The sequence below is a fragment of the Podarcis vaucheri genome (assembly GCF_965113315.1).
Source record: "Podarcis vaucheri genome assembly, chromosome: 10".
In the NCBI taxonomy this organism is placed as follows: Eukaryota; Metazoa; Chordata; class Lepidosauria; order Squamata; family Lacertidae; genus Podarcis; species Podarcis vaucheri.
In genome coordinates this window covers 54,773,520-54,793,905 of record NC_138748.1, presented here as the reverse complement: position 1 = coordinate 54,793,905, position 20,386 = coordinate 54,773,520, and the positions used below count along the sequence as shown (strand labels likewise).

The 20,386-nt window shown below is 42.1% G+C and overlaps 1 protein-coding gene across 5 annotated transcripts in view; it reads left to right on the top strand.

Annotated features, from left to right (window-relative positions):
• FGD4 (FYVE, RhoGEF and PH domain containing 4) overlaps nt 1–20,386 on the top strand; it is a 113,328-nt gene that overhangs the window by 30,655 nt on the left and 62,287 nt on the right. Inside the window, exon 1 of one of the 5 annotated variants that reach the window (XM_082240481.1) lies at nt 7,002–7,085. The exons of 2 other annotated variants lie outside the window; for them this stretch is intronic. In XM_082240481.1, coding sequence (XP_082096607.1) covers nt 7,064–7,085 — 22 coding nt within the window. In that variant the 5' untranslated portion in view covers nt 7,002–7,063. Of the gene's footprint in view, nt 1–7,001; nt 7,086–16,659; nt 16,868–20,386 lie in introns of those variants that run through there. 2 more of the 5 variants (XM_082240483.1, XM_082240482.1) reach the window with 2 other exon arrangements.

The following is a 20,386-nucleotide window of genomic DNA, read 5'->3' as shown; positions in this document are numbered from 1 at the left end:
AGGTAAAGACGTTTACTCCAGTCACCTGTTGAGAATGAAAACGGCTAGTGGGTGAGTCTTGTGTACTGCTGGACTAGGGTTGCACGACTTTTACATTCTCATTGAATTTGAAATGCTATTGACTCTTTTAAGATGAGAAAGGAATGGGAGAACCCAGCACACACAGCTTCAGTAGCAAATCCTTTTTTTTATTTTAAAAAAACCAAATCATAATGGGCACTTCCTCTTCCTTGCACTTTCAGAACCCTGTTTCTAGAAGTGATTCTTTCCACACTGAATCTCTCCAGGTTCTGTACAAGGGATGTGCTCTGTCCAAGGCTGCCTCTGTGTTATACAAACTTAACATTAGGAAGGAAACCATTGACAGAAATGTGGTCTGCTTCACTTTGGCCATGGAATGGATTATTGACTCATTTTGCAATCTCTGAGCCACTAACTTGGGCCAAAATCACACATGCGTTTTAAAAGCACTTTATCGTTGGGTTCCCTTGCTTCAATCAGGCAAGCTTACTGTCATTCATAAATCAAGCTTTCTCCGTACACCTCCCCACCTTTGGCTAACTGCAGCTTTAGGCACCTGTTCTTGTTCTTCTTTTAAGGAAAATAGTTAGCAGTTCCAATTATGTAATTTGGCCCTTACTCACCATGAGCTGTAGAAGCAGAGGGTAGGTGGTGTGTGAAAAGAGGAAGGGGGAGCAGAGCATGTAAGGGGAAGAGAGCGCAGGCAGTTGAAGAAGAAGATGAGCAAACCATCCCTATTAGAAGTGAGTTCTGGATTTTGCAACACTGATGTTGCATTTAAAAGACAAGGACGGGGGGTGGGAGTGGAGAGTAGTCTCAAAAATGGTATTGAAAAATGTAAGGAACTTTAACAACATTTTTATTTATTGGATTTATATACAGTAAACATTTCAATGCGTTTTGGTGGAAAAGAATTATACCTACTGGATTATTCTGGTAAGGTAGCATCTCTCAAGCACACTAAAGATTGGCTCTAATGTTGATCCTTGTAGTGTTCTAGCTAAAGAGAGCCAGTGTGGTGTAGTGGTTAAGAGCGGTAGTCTTGCAATCTGGGGAACCGGGTTCGCGTCTCCGCTCCTCCACATGCAGCTGCTGGGTGACCTTGGGCCAGTCACACTTCTGTGAAGTCTCTCAGCCCCACTCACCTCACAGAGTGCTTGTTGTGGGGGAGGAAGGGAAAGGAGAATGTTAGCCGCTTTGAGACTCCTTAAAGGGAGTGAAAGGCGGGATATCAAATCCAAACTCTTCTTCTTCTTCTTCTTCTTCTTCTTCTTCTTCTTCTTCTTCTTCTTCTAAAGTCAAAGCTAAACAAGATGGGAGCAGGTACACTCTGTCACTCATGTATCCACTCCATGTATAAAGTGTTGGGAGAGGGATTCAATTCTATCCAGGAGCCCTTGGGAACAAGCCACCTGGGAAAATGAACCTTGGCCCACCTCATAAGCCATCTCAGAAGAGGTATTCAGTTCTCTCTCTCTCTCTCTCTGTGTGTGTGTGTGTGTGTGTGTGTGAGAGAGAGAGAGAGAGAGAGAGAGAGAGAGAGAAGAAAAGCATATTCTGCGTTGTATTCAGTGTGCATCTTTCTAAAACAATTTCCAGTGTGATCTCCCCAAACTGGAATGGGACCTTGGGGGTGTGGGGGTGAGAGAGAATTGTAGCCCTTTGGCTTTTCTACAGCCCCCATCCGGATCAGGGCCCCACACCAGTTATTTGCATGGGTGGTGAAAAAGCTCCCCTGCAAAAACATATCTGAGGGTATTTCTATTAGATCATGGTTCTCCTGTATGATGGATGTATATGTGTATTTAAGCAAACTTAAGCATGCATGAACTTAATTTAAGTTGCATTTATTTATTTATTTATTTATTTATTTTGTATGCCGCCCTTCATCCGCTGGCCTCAGGGCAGTTCACAACGTAAAAATACAATATAAAAACACAAAATTCATGATTAAAACAAGGGGTGAGGAAAAACCACAAACCAATAACCCCTCCTTCGCTCTGCTGATTTTAATCAGCCAAAGGCTTGGTTGAAGAGGGATGTTTTCACCTGGAGGTGTGGAATGAAGATGGCAGCTGAATCTCCCTCTGGAGAGCATTCCACAAATGAGGAGCCACTGCAGAAAAGGCCTGTTCTCGTGTTGTCATCCTCTGGACCTCTTGTGTTAGAGGCACATGAAGAAGGATCTCAGAGGATGATCTCAAGGTCTGGGTAGATTGTCATTCTTTTACTGATGTTTTGTTAATTACATTATATGACTTGTGCTGTACTCGTGATGCTCTTATGTTATTTGTTGTTTGTAAGCAGCTTTGGCATTCATGGAAAGTGGCACAGAAAGACAATACAGTGGTACCTCGGGTTACAGACTCTTCAGGTTACATATGCTTCAGGTTACAGACTCCGCTAACCCAGAAATAGTACCTCGGGTTCAGAACTTTGCTTCAGGATGAGAACAGAAATTGCGCTCCAGCGGCGCGGCAGCAGCAGGAGGCCCCATTAGCTAAAGTGGTGCTTCAGGTTAAGAACAGTTTCAGGTTAAGAATGGACCTCCGGAATGAATTAAGTACTTAACCTGAGGTACCACTGTAAATCAATGTACAGCAACTCATCAAGGGGTGTGAAGCTTCCTGCTTTTGCTATCTGCCCAGCTTTGCAAGAGTGTCAAATATCTATTGGCAAAGTATGCTATGTGTCTCTTGGGCTGTGTGTGGCTTGCTGGATCACAAATTCTGCAGACTTGACTTATGCAGCACTTCCTCCAGAATCTCTTTGCAAAGCAAGCGTTCCTGAAATCATTCTTGGATTCCCATATGAGGGTGTTTTAGTGTAATACAGTGCAAGAAAGAAACGTGTCATGGGAAGAACACACTGATTTCACTGCACAGTTGCAAGTTTAAGCACATGTTGTATTTTGTCCTCCTGTCACTGAATTGCAAAGAATGCATTGCTGAAGTGGATTGTAATTATTTTATGCTAAATTTTAAGTGGAACAACAGTTCAAATACAAAGGAAGTTCTTTCAGTTGCCATGGATACAACATATCGCCTTTATGAGCTGTCATTTTTGTCTGGTCTCCAATAATCACTATTTCTTAATCTTTGCAAATTCACACATGCTAAAATCTCATTTAAGTTCTAAATTTGTATGGTGGAATGTGAGTCTTCGATCTCTAAAACATGGATGCAAAAAGCTTCTGGGGGACTTTTCCCATTATCCTGCATTTGATACCTTCCTGTTTTAAAACAAAACCTATTCCACAGGTTAGAAGAAGCACAGGTTAGGTGCAAAAGGATGCCAGCACAGCTGAATAGCAAAGTCATGGATTTTTAAATGCCAGAAGATCGCTTCTGAAAGAGCAATAAATTCTATTCCAAAATAACAGTATAAAGCAGTGAAGGAAATCGAAGAGTAATTTGGTAAAAAAAAATATATATTTACAAACTACAAATATTTCTAGAAGCATATCATCTAAGAGGCAAAAGGATCATAACCATAGATGACAATGTCAAAATAATAGTGAAGAAATTTCAGAGAACGTAAATGAATTCTTCACATCATTATTGTGCTCCTTGGAGGAAAGTTGGGATAATAAATCACATAAATAAAAATAATTTTTCACTGCCAGAGGTGTTACAGTACATCTGAGCCATTGTTTTTTGGTTAATGAGTCTCAAGAAGTATATTATAAGGAGTATAGTATGGTATTCAGTTGGGAGTTCCTAATGAATTCAAATGAGACATTATTGATCTGGAAGACTTTTAAACTGATCAAAGCATTGAAGAAAAACTAAATAGCTGGGGTGTTTTTGCTTAGAAAAAAAATGTAATAGGGGGGAAAGCAGCACAAGACCTTGGATTTCTTTTTCATTTTAATAATGAGGAGGGAATCAATAGAGGAACTGTGTTAAGAGTACCAACCATAAAAGTAGCTTTAATGGGGAAAGCTAGTATTTTGATAGTCTAATGAGGCTTCTGCTTCAGAGAGTGGGAGTAGAAGTAATTATTTTATGATAAGATAACGCTCCCTGGTTATAGGAAGTATATGAAACAGTTCTAATGTTAGCAAATGCCATGCATTCAGCAGTCGAGAAACCTTTGTTCTCAGTAATGTCAATGTGCGGAATGTTTGATTAGCTTGTCTGCATTTCAGCCCATGTGGCAGGCGCAAGATAATGTCAAGTTCTGACTTTTAAATTCCAAAGTACTTCTAAATCAGTTTACATGGCTTAGGGTGCTTTAGTTAAAAATACATGCTTTCTCCCGCCTATGTTAGCAAAAGCCATAAGGCTGTCAAAAACCCGGCAAGTCATAGTACTTGACTCGATGGATACCAAGTGGTACAAGCCCTGTCTTACTGGAAGATCATACCTTGGGAACTATCCTCTATCATATAGCTAGGTAAGGAGGGATATAAAAAAGCTACTCCTTGAACATTAGGGATAACGATTTATGGAAAAAACAGAAAGCAAGTCTTGGAATTCTGGGTTGCCCAGAGTTGTCTGGCGAATACCTAAGTGGGAGATGATCTGGGAAAAGCTATTTGAAGACAGTGCAGAATTCAAATGTCAGCAATCACATTGCCCATAGGAAGGAGATAGTGATGCAACTGAAAACGTCAGAAATTGGAAAGGGCACGTGGCTGAAATCTTAGTAAAAGTCAATATTGCTTAAAAAGCATTTGTGTAGGCAAACCTACCCAGACATGTAAAGGTTGCTTGTGTTTTATTTCCTTTTTAATAATCCTTTGGTTGTTCTTAAAAACCTGTTTCTCTTTTTTTATTGATAATTTTAATGTGTTGTTTTCTATTTTTGTAAACTGCTGCTGAAGAGTTTCTTACAATCAAGCAGTGTGTAAGTTTTGTTGAATAAAGTAAATAAAATAAACAACTTTGCAGGACTGTCCTAATTCTGTAAGCATATTTTATGTGAGTACAAGTAGTGCTGTAACCAATCAGCAACAATGTTGGTCTTCAGGTAATTGTTGTAAGACAGTGTACAGTTCTTTGAAAAGTTATGCCGGGACCTCATGTTACTAACAATGCAGGGATGCCACTAAAAATTGCATCCCAACATCAAGGCTGTGTACACACCCTTCTGTAGGATTGTAGTTTTTCTCAGTCCAGAATAATTCATGCTCATCTTCAACATGCTGCTTTCAGTCAAGATTGATTCTAGATCCTGCCATCCACAAGGCTGAGTGTGGTTAACTGATATACATCTGAAAACCCTCCCCTTGATTAGGTTATTCCTCCCTGGTTGTGCCCCAAGTGAAAGGAGGAGGAAGTGCTGACTGCAATCTTGGTACCTCCCCACCCAATTGCTGGGACTTTCTACATCAGTTTCCATCGGTGTCCAGCAGGGTAATGCTCAATCAATCAATCCATGCAATGATTTTTTTTATTTTTGGAATGAAACCAGTTTATAAATAAGCACTTTTCAAGGGCAATAGTGTTTGTGTGTACAGTGGTGCCTCGCAAGACGAAAATAATTCATTCCGCGAGTCTTTTCGTCTTCCGATGTTTTTCGTCTTGCGAAGCACGGTCCGTCGCAACTGCGCCTCTTCAAGCGGCTTTAAGAAAAAAACGCAAGACGTTTTCGTCTTGCGAAGCAAGCCCATAGGGAAATTCGTCTAGCAAAGCAACGCAAAACCAAAAAACCCTTTCGTCTAGCGAGTTTTTCGTCTTGCGAGGCATTCGTCTTGCGGGGCACCACTGTATGTGTGTAGACTATATACAGAAAACAAGTACCCCACCCTCCATTGATTCTAGAGTAAAATGTGTGTATGCAACCTAAGTTGTCCCTCCTCAGATAGGAAAGCTTACCCTTCATTGTGCTTTTCCCCACCCGCATTCCCCATAACCGTCTGCTGCTGGTGGGGGAGGGAAGGAAACCCATAGCATGGGTTAAGTGGTTTTACACATGAGGGTGAAAATAATTGGGGTGCCCTTTTCTGGAGCATCCCCTTGTTGCCTGTAATATGGAGCACCATTTTGAGAAATGATACCTAATATTTGTTAAATCATTGTGATGCAGTGGTTAGTGTTAGACAAGGATTGAAGGGTAACACAGGTTCAAATTTCCACACAGCCATGAAGCTGTGACCTTGGGCCAGTCACTAACTCGAAGCCTAGCAGGGTTATGAGGACAAAGTCTTTGTGTATTCAGGCATGGCCAAACTTGGCCCTCCAGATGTTTTGGGACTACAACTCCCATCATCCCTAGCTAACAGGACCAGTGGTCAGGGATGATGGGAATTGTAGTCCCAAAACATCTGGAGGGCCAAGTTTGGCCATGCCTGTATGTAGAAGAACCATGTATTTAGAAACTGGTTTCATTCCTCAAGCTCTTTGGATCAAAGGTGGGATATCAATGTAATAAATAATTCCAACATTTTTTGGTAGGATCTTACACCTTTATGTGGTTGTAAGCAGCAGCTGCAAGAGAACATCTTCCCCGCCCCAGTAGAACATAATAAAAGAAGAAGAATCATAATTAATCCACAATTTGAAACATCTCTCTTTGTGTGTGGGATGTATTCTCTCTTTGATGTTGCTGCATAGCACTTCTCTTTTCTGATCAAAAGAATGTTTATTCCTCCAGCTGAAGTAGCAGAACAGCCTTAAGTAAAATGGGATGCAGTAAGTAAACACAAATTTCACCTGTGCAATAGGGCAGGGGGAGTGGGGATAAAGCAGCCAAGAGTTTAACCTAACACTGTTTTTTGATTTCCCTGGAAGAGTGAAGCATGTGTTTAAACCTAGTGGAATCAGTAGGACCCAGAAGTGCTTAGATGTGTGCCTAATACATTAACAGTTTGTTTTAAAACTTTGCAAAACTCTGAAAATTGATTTTTAGCGTTTTTCTCTGCAAACGGCTGTTGCTCTATTTTAAATCATTATTGCGTGTTTCCTGGCACACATCACAGGGGGGAACTGTGATGAAATTCAGTACTTCCTTTTTTGAAATATTCTGAGCTTCCCAGCACATTAAGTTCCTTGAAGGAAACGTTTACAACTAAGAAGTGTAGTTGACACCTTGCTTGATGTATATGTTCATGGGGATCTGTAAGTAAATCTACTTGCCAATTACTGCTTCAGATATTTGTCTGATCTTCCTAGTCTTGTTGGAGTAGGTGTTTAGTATGTCTTCTTTGCTTAGTTACTTCTAAACTGAAGTTTTGATGCCTAACTACTGAGGGATCTACTAATGTGCTTTATACTCCCTAATGAAAAGTGTCTGGGGTCTAAATGCATCAGTGCTTGGAGTTTCCTATTACAATAATTTTGATACTTCGCCTTGGTGAACTTCTTTTGTCTTTGTATATGTGAGTTTATTATTACAACTCCACTATTATTACAACTCATCCAAACTATTCACTCTGTTTTTTCATGTGAACCCTTCCCTTCAGAAGTCCTTCGGAGATCCCACTATAGCACAGATTTTCCAGCAGTTTTAACTAGCCAGTTTTCTCCAATGTTCCCTCCCAAGTCCGCAGATTAGTTTGGGAGAAGAAAATGCTTGTTGAGAGACATGCCTCTGTCAAAAGACTGGTCATGTGCAGTCTGGAGATGATTAAAAAAACAAAAGAAAAAAACCAATGCTTTATGTTTTGCTATTACTCACAAAATATTCTCTTATGCTATGAATAAGGAAGCTCAGTTCTGCAGATCAACCAACTGTGGCGTATATAGTGGCTCATGCAGTTACAGCTAGAATCCAATCCTTTTCATTTCTTGATTGCAAAGAGATTGCTGGTGGTGGTACTCATGTTGGATCAGGATGTATTTGAGATGGCTGGCTTTGGTGAGGCAAAAATGCCCACAAGAGGCTATACAGGGATAACCAAAGGTATTGTCCTATCAGTCAAGTGTCAAAAGGGTTCTTGTTCCCAAGATGAGCTTTTCTCCATGTGCAAAGCACTCCCCTGACAATGTCATTGATAACCTTGACCCATTTCAAATGAATGAGTAGTTCAGTGTTTTAAAGTTTCAAGCTATGTTATTCTCTCATTTCGCTTCCTAGTCTACAAATATCTAGTTTGTTAGCTTGTTCCTCCTTCATTATGATTAGCTGGCGAAGTCTTATTTGTTGATGGAATGCTTCTCTTTTATCTGCTTTCCTTTCCTCTTTATCTCCTTTCCTCCCCCCCTTTCTCCTATCCTGTGCATGATAGCACAGACCATAGATGAGCTAGATATGGGAAATTAATGACCAGATCCCACGTTCTGGCATAGTAGTAAGAAATTTCTGCAGAAAGCTAATTGGTCAAAATCTAACAAATGCTGTTAGTTTTGAAAATAAATATCTTGTTGAGATCTGTTATGTGTCTTGGTGCACTTTTAGTTTTGTGAAGCTGTGGGCTTTTGTTTTTTTTAATATAGGAACTTTTTTTGTTCCTCTTTTCATTAGAGAATTGATGACAGTTGAGGTAGGAGGAAGAGACTTCAACATATACCAAAGTTTCTGGCTTGAAACTCAGAAGCAAAAGTTATTTTAATTGTTGACTAACATTACTGTTAATTAAAGGAAAACCTGTTAACCATGCAGACTGACTCATTATTTATGTACCAGATATTGAGGATAGTGCTGTTTTCCTTCGCTCTTCTGCTTGATTCTCCTGGACTGACGCTAAGGCACACAGCTGTGGTCACAGATGGATTAGATGCTGTGATTTCATGATCAAATGCCAAGACCTGGCATGTTAGCGAGCTGAGCTGCTGCCTTAACCTAAGACCTGCCTCAGGCCACTAGATTTGAGCTTTAGGTAAAGGTAAAGGTACCCCTGCCCGAACGGGCCAGTCTTGACAGACTCTGGGGTTTGTGCGCCCATCTCACATCTATTGGCCGGGGGCCAGCGCTGTCCGGGGACACTTCCGGGTCACGTGGCCAGCGTGACAATGCTGCTCTGGCGAGCCAGAGCCGCACACGGAACGCCGTTTACCTTCCCGCTGGTAAGCGGTACCTATTTATCTACTTGCCCCCGGGGGTGCTTTCGAACTGCTAGGTGGGCAGGCGCTGGGACCGAGCAGCGGGAGCGCACCCCGCCGCGGGGATTCGAACCGCCGACCTTTCGATCGGCAAGCCCTAGGCATTGAGGCTTTAGCCCACAGCGCCACCCGCGTCCAGATTTGAGCTTTAACTGCTTATAAAATGGAGCCTCATGCCAGCTTCTCAGAAAATTAATATGCGAGGCCTAATTTCTCAGTAGTATTTGGAGAAAGATATGCAGTAACCTAGGAGAGGAATTCTCATTCTTCACAGTGGATGGCAAGGTTTAATTCCATTAAATTCCAGCTACAGAAGAGAGAGTAGGAGTGATGCAGCATGAATTGCTGACAAAATATCGTGTACTCTGAAATGTCACTTATTATGGATAATTGTTAGGCATGCTGCAAGCACTGCAATTGGATATCAGACACTCAGATATGTTCAGCAGCTTCCTTCTCTCATATTGTAATAACTTTGCAACTGAGCTTATCATGTTCCATGCACACTCAGCACAATAGGTTCATAATTGCTGACCTCTGGACACTACCATTCCATAAATATTTAATAGCAATGTACTTGGTATAGGCCTTAGAATTTAGAGCTCCCTTATAGAAAGGGGGTGAAGTATCTCCAGTATCTTAATAGCCTGATAGTGTGGAATATCATAGGATGGAGGTGCAAGATGTTATGAAACCTCCAAGAGGCAATCAGAACAGCTAGTGAGAGTCTTAAGGGTGGAGAGATGGAGAGGAGCACATGAACTGGAGAACAGTTGTTCCATACAGTTAAGAAGTTAAGAAATGCTATAAATTCACCAAAATGCGATGTCGGGAAGCTAGGTAGCAGCATCTGAACTTGATAAAGTCATCCCCCCCCCAAAAAAAAAGAAGAAGAAGAAGAAAAAGAAAAAGAAAGAAAAAAGAACAGGCCATCAAAATCTCAGTAGAAGAAGCCCCAGACTTGAAACTCAGTAACGTCCATCATATTATATCTTTAGGCACCAGACAAAAAGATTTCTTTTCTCCCATGCCTTCGGCTGATTAAACAATCTATAGTCTTTTAAACTGTGAGTGGGGTGGGTGGATTATTGTTTTATTTGTTACTATGCTATATAATTTTGTGTTTTTGTATTGTAAACTACCTGGTGATTCTTGGATGAAGGGTGCTATAGAAATGTAGCTTATTATTGTTATTACTGAGCAGTATGAGCCCTCCAGGTAACCTACTTGCCTGCTAAGACTCTGCCTTTGTTGATCCTTACCAAAAGCATGACAAATGTTTCTTAGGGGCTCTGCTTTGTATCTTTTAATATTTGTTCGCTCTATCTAGACCTACAGGACAAGGACAACCAGGAGTTACTCCTAGATCAGAGGTGGATCACCAGCCCAGTGAAAGGGAGGGAGGGGGTGGAGAGATGCACACGTAGGAGAAGAAGAAATGTATGGTGTGTGGAGGGGAAACAGGTGGGGAACTCTGTATGTGTGGTCTGTTTTGTATGTGCAATCTGTGAGAAGGTGGGAAAATGTGACAGAGAGAGAGAGCAGGTGAGAAAGCAATGTGAGTGTGTAAAAGATTGAGTGTGGTGCATACCCAACTGCCCCAGAAAAACTGGGACATTCCGTTCTTTCCTGCGAGACAATGGCAGCCATTTTGGGCACCTTGCTCTTATGTGATTTGGGGCCAACAGCTAACCCCTCAAAAAGTGTTTTCTTCAGGTCTGTGATCTCACGCGGCATGTCAAAACATGCTTTTCGGGTCCATGATCTCGTGTAGGTCATGCGATTCACACACGGGTGGAGACCCAGAAGATAGTGTTTCATATTTCGGCCATGTTGTGTTGGAGGGTATGGTAGTGTGGCCATCGTGTGGGGGGGCACTGGGGAGTGTTATCAATATTGCAAGATTGTGCCCCATATGGCAGCTGTTTTATGGCTGGCACCCACAGCACTTGTCTCTGCTGGTTCAAAAAGGTTGGTGGCCCCCTGGTGTAGCTTGTAAGGGTCTTTGAAGGTTTGTCCTTGTGTAGCACCCTGCTTGTGGTTAACGCTTAGCTGGAATGAAATATTCAACGCAGCAATAGAGAAATTAAAATAATAATTTATTTGTCAGACAAATAAATGAGAGGCACAGTGGTATATGGTTACCAAGCTCTGGCCTGGGCTCCTGCCATTATGGCCAGCACTTATATTCCCTCAGCCCAGGCCCCTTGCTCCTCCTTTGGCTGCCTCTGTCCAATCAGCCTGGTTGAATTTCCTATTGGCTGATTGCTATAACCAATCCTAAAAGATACACCCATTTCCTATTGCCTTTTATGGGATACAAAAAGCTATATATTCTTCTATCTATAAATGACAAATAAGTAGTCATATATCTTACATTTGTCTCAACAAGGAACCTTAATTACCAGCTCACCTCTTGCCCTCCTTGCCCTATTGCCCTCCAAAACAGATGGTTAATAGTTTTAAATTTTTATCTTAAACAGATGTCAGAGATCTTGGGTTCACATTCTCATGCATCATCAATGAAAGATCTCCTTTTTGGAGGTCTTTAAACAAAGGCCTGACAACCATATATCAGGAGTGCTTGATGGCGTCTCTTGTCTGGCAGGGGGCTGGGCTCATCTGCCCCCCTGGTCTCCTACAGCAATATGACCCTATGAAATAAGAATTTAACATTTCTTTCTTTCTAGATCCTTTGCATAATTATATTTAAGCCAGTATATTTCATACATTATCATAGATAGCTTTTTAGAAGAATAAACCTTATAATAATAATAATAATAATTTATTATTTATACCCCGCCCATCTGGCTGGGCCTCCCCAGCCACTCTGGGCGGCTTCCATAAAAACCAAAAATACAATAAAATATCACACGTTAAAAACTTCCCTGAACAGGACTGCCTTAAGATGTCTCCTGAATGTCAGGTAGTTGTTTATCGCTTTGACATCTGCTGGAAGGGCGTTCCACAGGGCGGGCGCCACTACCGAGAAGGCCCTCTGCCTGGTTCCCTGTAGCTTTGCTTCTCGCAATGAGGGAACCGCCAGAAGGCCCTCAGCGCTTCTCAAAGTAAAAAGGAAGGACTAGTTTACAGCCTCAAAATCAAATAGGAAAAAAGCCTCTTCTGTTTACACTCCCCTTCTCCAGCCAGTTGTTTTCTTTTCCATTTGCTCTTGGCCTTTAACCTTAGGAAGATATGGCTCAAGTTTAAGGCACATGGTTTTATTTTACTGTTTACCAACTATTAATTATGTAGGGTCAGTGTAACCTTGGTCTCAGCCTGTAGTTCCCTTTTTACGACTTTGAGAATTGTTTTCTGCTATAAATCAGGGGGCCCCCTTGTCCAGGAGGATAAACATCTTGCCAAAGTACTTAGGCAGTTGGTCTTCTGCCTGGCATAAAACATTTGAAAATCTTTAAGCTCTTTTTAAAATACAGACCCTAATCAAACTATAAGCCTTGATAAAAATGCAGGCTATGATTAGATGCCTCACTTGATCTGGGAGATCCAATATTGTCTTTGATTTAAGACTCTCTCTTATCTGCCCTCTTCCTTCATACTGGCCCCTAGTATGCTGCTTCTGCTCTTACTGCTTTCTGTCATCAGCCCATGCATGTTCAGACAGACCTCAGAGGTTTCCTATTAGCTAGAGGCCTCAAGGAGCAAAACTGTATTCTCTAAAATCTCCATGTTGTTAATTCTTGAAGAACATGAGGTCCCTTCCTTGCTGGTGTGTGACTCTTCATCCACACCACCTATGCTATGAAGAATGAACATTTCCTTCTCAGCAGGTGGTTAGCGTGCATGGAAATTAATCCTGCAGATATTAAAATCTTGTTTTTAAAAGGATACCTCTAATTAAAGTTGAAGACAACTGTGGGTAGCTGTAGCTGTCAAAAAGGTAGCTGTAGCTGTCAAAAGTAGCTTGGCTTCAGTACACATGTGTCAGATTGAGATGTATTTCATGCAAAAGTCTACAAATATTTCCTTTGCTATCCATTCCTAGTAGGGGCCTATCAATGCTGTTTGTTTGAGGATTTGTATCACTTGCATCTAGAACAGTAATAAACATAGTGCTTGTTCAAGATAAATATATGTGAGTCCTATTAACTTCCTGGAACAGAGATCTCTTGCTTCCTATGGCAAATATATTCTTCAGCAGGAAAGGAGCAGTGCTTGAAAGCGGTGTTTTCTGATCAGTCTGACAAGCTTGGTGTCTTAATGGGGCTTATTAATAACAGAAGGCTCTTAGTGGCCAATTAATTCAGTGTTGCTGGAGTACTCTGTGCAGTTCACTAGTTAGTATTAAGTAGCTTAGGTCTAGAAAGGGTTTGCAGCTTTTCATTTCATCTGGGGAGAATTAAAGGAGTAAGGGCCTTTTCAGTATTTTAAGATCGACACTAAAAACCAGTAGAATTCGTTCCATCTTTGTTTGTTAAAAACAACTTACAATAACAGAAGCAAGGTGGGTCCTAAAAATGTGCATTTCAGTTGTTAAAAGCCAGAGTTGAGAGGTGTATCTTCAGCTTTCATCAAATGCTGAAGGTGCCTGGTGTATAATGAAGGTGCCTGGTGCATCTGTGCATCTCTGTGGGGAGGAAGTTCCACAACTTAGGGGCTGCCACAGTGAATGCCCTCTCCTAGGCTGAGTCTCTAATATTTCTTTCCTGGGCAAAGTGGTTGACAGGGCAGTGGCCAGCCAGCTGCAGGTTTGCCTGGAGAAAGCATTCTAGATCCATTCCAGTCTGGTTTCAGACCTGGTTTTGACATTGAAACAGCCTTGGTTTCCCTGATTGATGACCTCTATTGGGAGAGAGACAGGGAGGATGGAACCCTGTTGGTTCTCCTTAACCTCTCATCAGTTTTTGACACCATGGACCATGCACCAACTACCTTAAAGAGTGTGTTCCCTAGTATGAACCATCTCAGAAGCTATGATCAGCAGCTGAGGCCTTGTAAGTGGTGCCACCACCAGGGTTTGCTTGGTTGGCACTGACTCATGGTAGGGCCTTTTCAGTGATGGTTCCCCGGTTATGGAATGCCCTCCTAGTGAGGTGTGCCTGTGTCCATCATTATTCACTTTTAGGAGGAATTTGAAAACAATCAGGGGAAAGCAAAGCAATGCAGGCTTTCTGCTATCTCCACTTTTCGTGATTGTGGGTACTGTCTGAGCTCCCTTTCTTATGCTGAGCTTTGCTGTATAGGAGATATGACAAGGCCCAGCCCATGTGGAGGGATCCATGTTGCAACTCATGGCAATCATTGGCAACCATTGCTGCAAATAAGGAGTAGTGCAAATTTGCCCAGATAGCTTCCACTAGGGAAGGGGCTGCATCCAGCTGGCCTGTGCACCAGTTCTAGGTTGTGTAGACTTGTTCTTGATTGCCCATCAGCAGAGGCGTTCTTTCCCATAGGGCTTAGTGGCTTGTTGCGCCAGGGCGCCGGCCTCTCAGGGGCGCCCCAGTGAGTGGGGGAGCTGCACGGCTTTGCTGGCGGCCTCCCCAGCTGCGCCCCGCCAACCATCTTTCCTTCCTACCCTCCTTGGGCTGCCCCCCTCTGCGGGGCAGGTGAATTGGTGCTGCTGCTGCTTGTTCTGCTCCCACAGCGTGGCGGCAGCGTGGGCTGCATCACATGAGGAGCCACTCCTCGACTCTGAGGCGTTGGCCGAGGATGGGCCGCTGCCTTCTCTCCCTTGGCCGCGGGAATCCCCTCAGCCGCCACCCACCTAGCTACTGTCATCTGAGGGAGCGGCTCCCGAGGGGTCTGTTAAGTTGTGGGTGAACATATCAGACGACACAGCGATTCTTCAAACAGCTATTGTTTATTCACAGGCCAGAACTAAACTGAACTGAAGGGTTCAAGCCAGCCTGCTTAGAGCTCCAGTACAATGTAACTGCAACAACTTTCTGTAACTATCCAATCACTGAACGTCACTTTCGATCCCTTATTTGCATAACTATCTACAGTATCCCCCTGCTGGCCCAGGGTGAGAACTTCAGTACATAACAGAGTCTCCTCTGCGTCACTGGTGCCCACCGCCCCACCACCACCATGGGGCACAGGTGGCGGTGTGGCAACCGCCTCATACTCCTTGGGCTGCTGGGCAGCAGCGAGAGCACCAGCAGCAGGTTGTCGTTGTCAGGCAGTGGAGAAGGGGTAGGTACCCTGGAACCTCGCAAGCGAAGTGGTCCGCAAGTTGGACCCTGAGTTCTAAATTCTGGGAAAGGGAGGGGGCGCCGGAGGGATCTTTGCACCATGGCGCCAGAAGTGCTTAAGACGGCCCTGCCCATCACTTGATGTATTTCCCAGCCACAGCAGTATTGTGTCTATGAAACAGAAGGAGCAAGAGGCTATATTTATGCACAGTCAAAAAGGAATGTATGGTCAACCTGCTCTTTTTGATATGTAGCAGCAACCATTATTAGCATCTCTGGATGTGTTACCATCAGAAAGCTTCATTTTTTCCTCTTCAGGCAAGATTGTAAAAATAACGTTTTCCCATCTGCTATCCCTCAAGGTAATGACATTGGGGATTTTGCTAAGCATGCTTCAGTGAGCTATTATGCTGCATTACTATAAGATATACTTGTGGTATAAGAGCACGTTAGGTGAGATGAGTTGCTGCAGGCATAGCAGTGATCCACAGCGGCTTTTCAGAACATTCCCTCTTGCCCAAAGCCTAAATATATGCAACAGAGAGAACTTTTGGCTGCTCAGTCAGCTCTAGGCTTGGTGGATACTGAGGCAGATGAATCCAGCAGAAGCACTAAGGCCAAATTCAAGGACTTGCAATATCATTGCTTAATAAATTCATATATTAGAATATCGCAGCATTCCTTGGTAAGGCCACTTGAAAATACAGAAAACAGCAGCATGCAACAAAGGCTGCCAAGTAGTATAAACCACTTTTTCTAGCAAATCAATATGGAAGCAATCTTTGTTGTACATCTTTTCATTAACACACTTGAGAAGTCAGTGTTTTGTTTATTCCTATATTTGTTGCTACAGGACACTAATAGATATTTTAACGCTACATTAGGAACCTGGTTTTTTTGTTTTCCTGTGGTGATCAATCATAGCCTTTTTTGCTTTGGCTTATGACGTATAAATTGCATGCATTGCAATAACATTAATTAATTGAAAAGTAAGGTTGAATGAGCACACTTCCACACCATCTGGAAACCTCTAACCTAAATAATAAATCCTGGAGTAAGATAGTAAATACATGTAAGCAGTTGGAAGCTCACTTTTAGATAGGCTTTGGTATGTACTTTGCATTATTTTAATTCTAATCTGATTTTAATTGGACTTCTGTATATGCTTGCCCTTTGTTGTTAACTGCCTCAAGCCCTTGCGGTGGGGTAGGCAAGCAATTTAAAATAAATGAAATGATTGCTCTGTTGGAACACGAAGCCTGCCCGGGGTGAACATATCATCAAGGTTAAACCCGGTTTTGTTTATGCTGCAGTGTTGTTTGACATGGCAAAGCACCTGCTAGCCTTGCCCAATATGTGCTAAACGCTGTATGGTCCCATCGTTGGGGATTTGCAAAGCTGAAGCACAAAGAGTGATTGTTACCAAATAAGCTGTAGTCACACAGTTCTACCAATAGCCTTAGGAGGGTTGGTTACCATGGAATCCACCATCTGTTCGCTCCCCACTGGAATGTGATTATCCTTGCTGTGTTGGGAACTGGGAAAAGCAGGGGAGTGTGTGCTGCCTGCAATTATCTGCAATGGAGTGTGTTAATGGAAGGCTTGGATTAGTGTGCCGGAGAACGACACAAGAAGAGATGCTTAAAAAAAAATCGAAAGCATAAGCGATTTCTCACCAAGAGAAGCGAATTCAGTTCATAAAAGGTAAGCACTAAATGCACGGTGCTATTGTTTCATTGATGCCAATGTGGCTTATGATATTGATATTTATCAATGAGCTCTTATTGTCAGCCATTCTTTCTATAGATGCTGATCAGCAAGAGGGTGTGTGTGTGTGTGTGTGTGTGTGTTTGTTTCTGTATGGCGGAGCAAGAAAATGGGGGAGGGGGCAAGGCTCTATTGTCTTATTTTTCAGTGGCTTTATTTTATGGCTTTATTTTTTTTAAAGGAGAAAGTCTTAACAGACCTCGCTTGAATTTGCTTTTAGATACTGTTACCCCATGTACATTACATTGCATTTCTGCAATAGCATTCTGAGGGACACGGTAGATAGGCATGCTGCGTTTCACTGAATAATGATATCAACATGATTGCTATTTAAAGATCTATGTCTTTTAGGTGTCTGCTAATTTCTATGGTACTGTTATGGAACAGAATAGATAATGTGGTTTTGGTGTGAGGTATTTGTGCAGATGATGCAGGAAATAGCAATGACTGGACAGGAGGGAGGCTCATTTCTCTTCAAACATCATGGACTCGCCCCATTAGACATTATTGTCTAGAGACTTTTTTTTGAACAAGTTTTCAGGGGGTGTGTGCATGTAGGAAACAATGCGCTGTGTTTTAGTAAAAGCAAAAGCTGGGGCAACACGGGAAGGTGTCATTCATTTCCTAATGCTTTTTTAAGAAAAATGGTATGGTTGGTGATGGTTTTTATTACAATTATTTTTGGGTGTGTGGTTTATGTCAAATGCATGGTTAATGTTTTTGTGTACAAATAAGATATAGTCTTTGATTGAACAAGGGTACAAGCATTATTGTAACCAAAAAATACTAAGAGCAGCATTGCTTGTGTTAGGGTACCTGAACCCCTCTACCACTTTGGCGCTCATATGCTACAATTATCCATGGACTACAATATTTATTTTATATGTGAAGATGTAACCTTTTAATTAATAATAAATAATAATAATAATAAATTTTATTTATATCCCGCCCTCCCCAGCCGAAGCCGGGCTCAGGGCGGCTAACAACAATAAAACAGTACAAAGGTACAACATAAACAACATTCTAAAATCATTCATTATAAAAATTAATTAAGCTCTGCCTGTCTTTTAATTCAACCAATACATCTGTCTGTTCGTGTGCTTCACATGTTAGTAGGTCAGTGTCTGGGAGGAACAGGAAAATGGTTCATGAATCACCAGGCTGGGAAGCAGAAATGGGGGAGGTATCAGATGTTTCATCGTTAGATTTTTGTTTCATTTGCTAAAAAAGAGTATCTGCATTTCACAGTGGCAGCAATTCCTAGTCTTGTATGAAAGTGATGTGAGCCTGACTTAGTTTAGAGACAGCCCCCTTGATAGGCCCCCCCCATTCAATCTGTGGGTAGTCAAGGGTGGCCTTTTTCATAAAGCTCTCTGAGTAACAGCCACAGAAATCCTTCCCCAGAGAGGTTCAGCAGAGCCCAAGCTCAGGGGCAACACACAACATCTTCTAATGCAGTGAATACGTATGAGCAGGAGTTCTGAGTTTAGTTCTCATGGGATACGTTGGTTTTTAAGGTGCATTGCATTATATTTCACATTTTTATATGCAGCATTTTCTACTGAAATTGGGCCTCCCTCATTGCTGTGACCTCATGATGCGCTTCCTTAAATTTCTGTCTGTTCCCAAATGCAGCAGGAGCTTTCCTGATATGACTTGTGATCTTTGCTTCTCCCATCCAAACACCCATCACCATCTAATGGTCTATTGCTTTCTCAAAAGACTCTCACCTTCCTCCCTTGTCCATTCTATGCTTGGAACTGCCTCCAAGAACACCTGTGTGGCACCACTTCTTTCAGATTCTTAGCCCAGCTCACTTTTCCCATGAAACCTTTGCCACCAGCTCCTATATTCCCATATAACTTGACCTATAATTAATCTGAAGCACTGAACTGAAACAATCACATACTGCTTTCATGTTACTTTATCACCTCTGCTGTTTCTCCTGTGTTGAGTTTTTGACCTCCTTAGGCCTGGGACCTGGTTGTGGTTTTCTACAGAGCAACTGTGCACGTTGATAGGGCTATATTGAACAAATAATTCAATATGCTAGAAGTTATGGGTTTATGTAGTGGTATATGGCACACAAATGCATGTTGACTCAGAAGTAAATCCCTCAGTTACTCAGAAGTAAGCTGGAGAAGAGTTGTGGCTCAGTGGCAGAGTATCTGCTTTGCACACGGAAGACCCCAGATTCAGTCCCTGGCATCTCCTGGGAGTGCTGGGCCCTGGGAAAGACTCTCTGGCCTGAAACCCTGAAGATGTTCTGTGATAGCGTGTTGATTTCACATGTGATTGGTACCTAGCTAATTTGATTCTGGCCTTTGTTTTTATGAAACTCTACCTGTACTGCCACATCTGCGGGGCTGTACACAAGGCAGCTGTAATTTGCACACTTGTGGTAGTCCCTTTTCTTGGTACCTCCTGTTACACAGATTGTAGTGATTGCGGTACAGAACCCATATGGAGATGTCCGTGCCCATTTAATGTAGGCTTTTCCTAGCTGATAACTTGGATGCATGATCTGCTTGTTCCAAATATTCTCATGCTGAGCATCCAGCAAGAAACATGAGCCTAGGATGAGCAGGAATTAATGCTATGCCATCACTTTAAAAATCCAGTTCTTAAAAAGAAAAAGTCCTGGAGGTCTAACCTGTGTAGCTCAAAAGTCTGTATGCTGCATTCTGAAATGCAGTTTTGTATTTTTCTAGCTTGATGAACTTTGTTCTAATGGAACTTATTTTCCAAGTGGTAATGTTTATACTTGTGTGATAGGTGGCCCAGCTGGTTGCTGTTTACCCTGATCATAGCCTTTACATGTGCCATTCAGGCGACTCACTTTAGGAAATTCATCTTTCCCTCTGGCGATTCGGAACAAGAGTCTTTATTAATGCTGTTCTACAAGGTTACAAAAGACGTCAAAAATGAATCCTGATTTTCTTTCTATAGAAGCAGAAGCACTGTCCTATTTCTTTTGTCATATCAGACATGTGGCCACACAACATAACATGCTTAATGTGTGTTTCTGCTCTCATATGGAAGGAGTAGTTGGTTGAAAGGAAGTCTGACATCGAGTAATTGAGTTTGACTAAATGTATAGAGTCAAAATGAATGGCAAATAAAACTGACCCAATTGTTTTCCAGAAACAGAGAAGGCTTTCTGCTTCTCCCTTTGACACATTATTCTGGAATGCTGTTGGGCACGACTTAGATTCATCTACTGCATTCAGGCTCTTGCCCTGCAGAGTTTAATTTTTTTGTTACATTTTCAAGGTTTTAATTTAAAACATATTGCTAAAAGCTTGTGGGATTTTGTTTTCAAAGGAGTCTCTCTGACTCAAGGTTAAAGCTATTAGTCAGTTTGAAAAGGCATGACTTGAAGAAAGAAAGAAAGAAAGAAAGAAAGAAAGAAAGAAAGAAAGAAAGAAGACATGGGCCCTGCTTACAAACCATGCC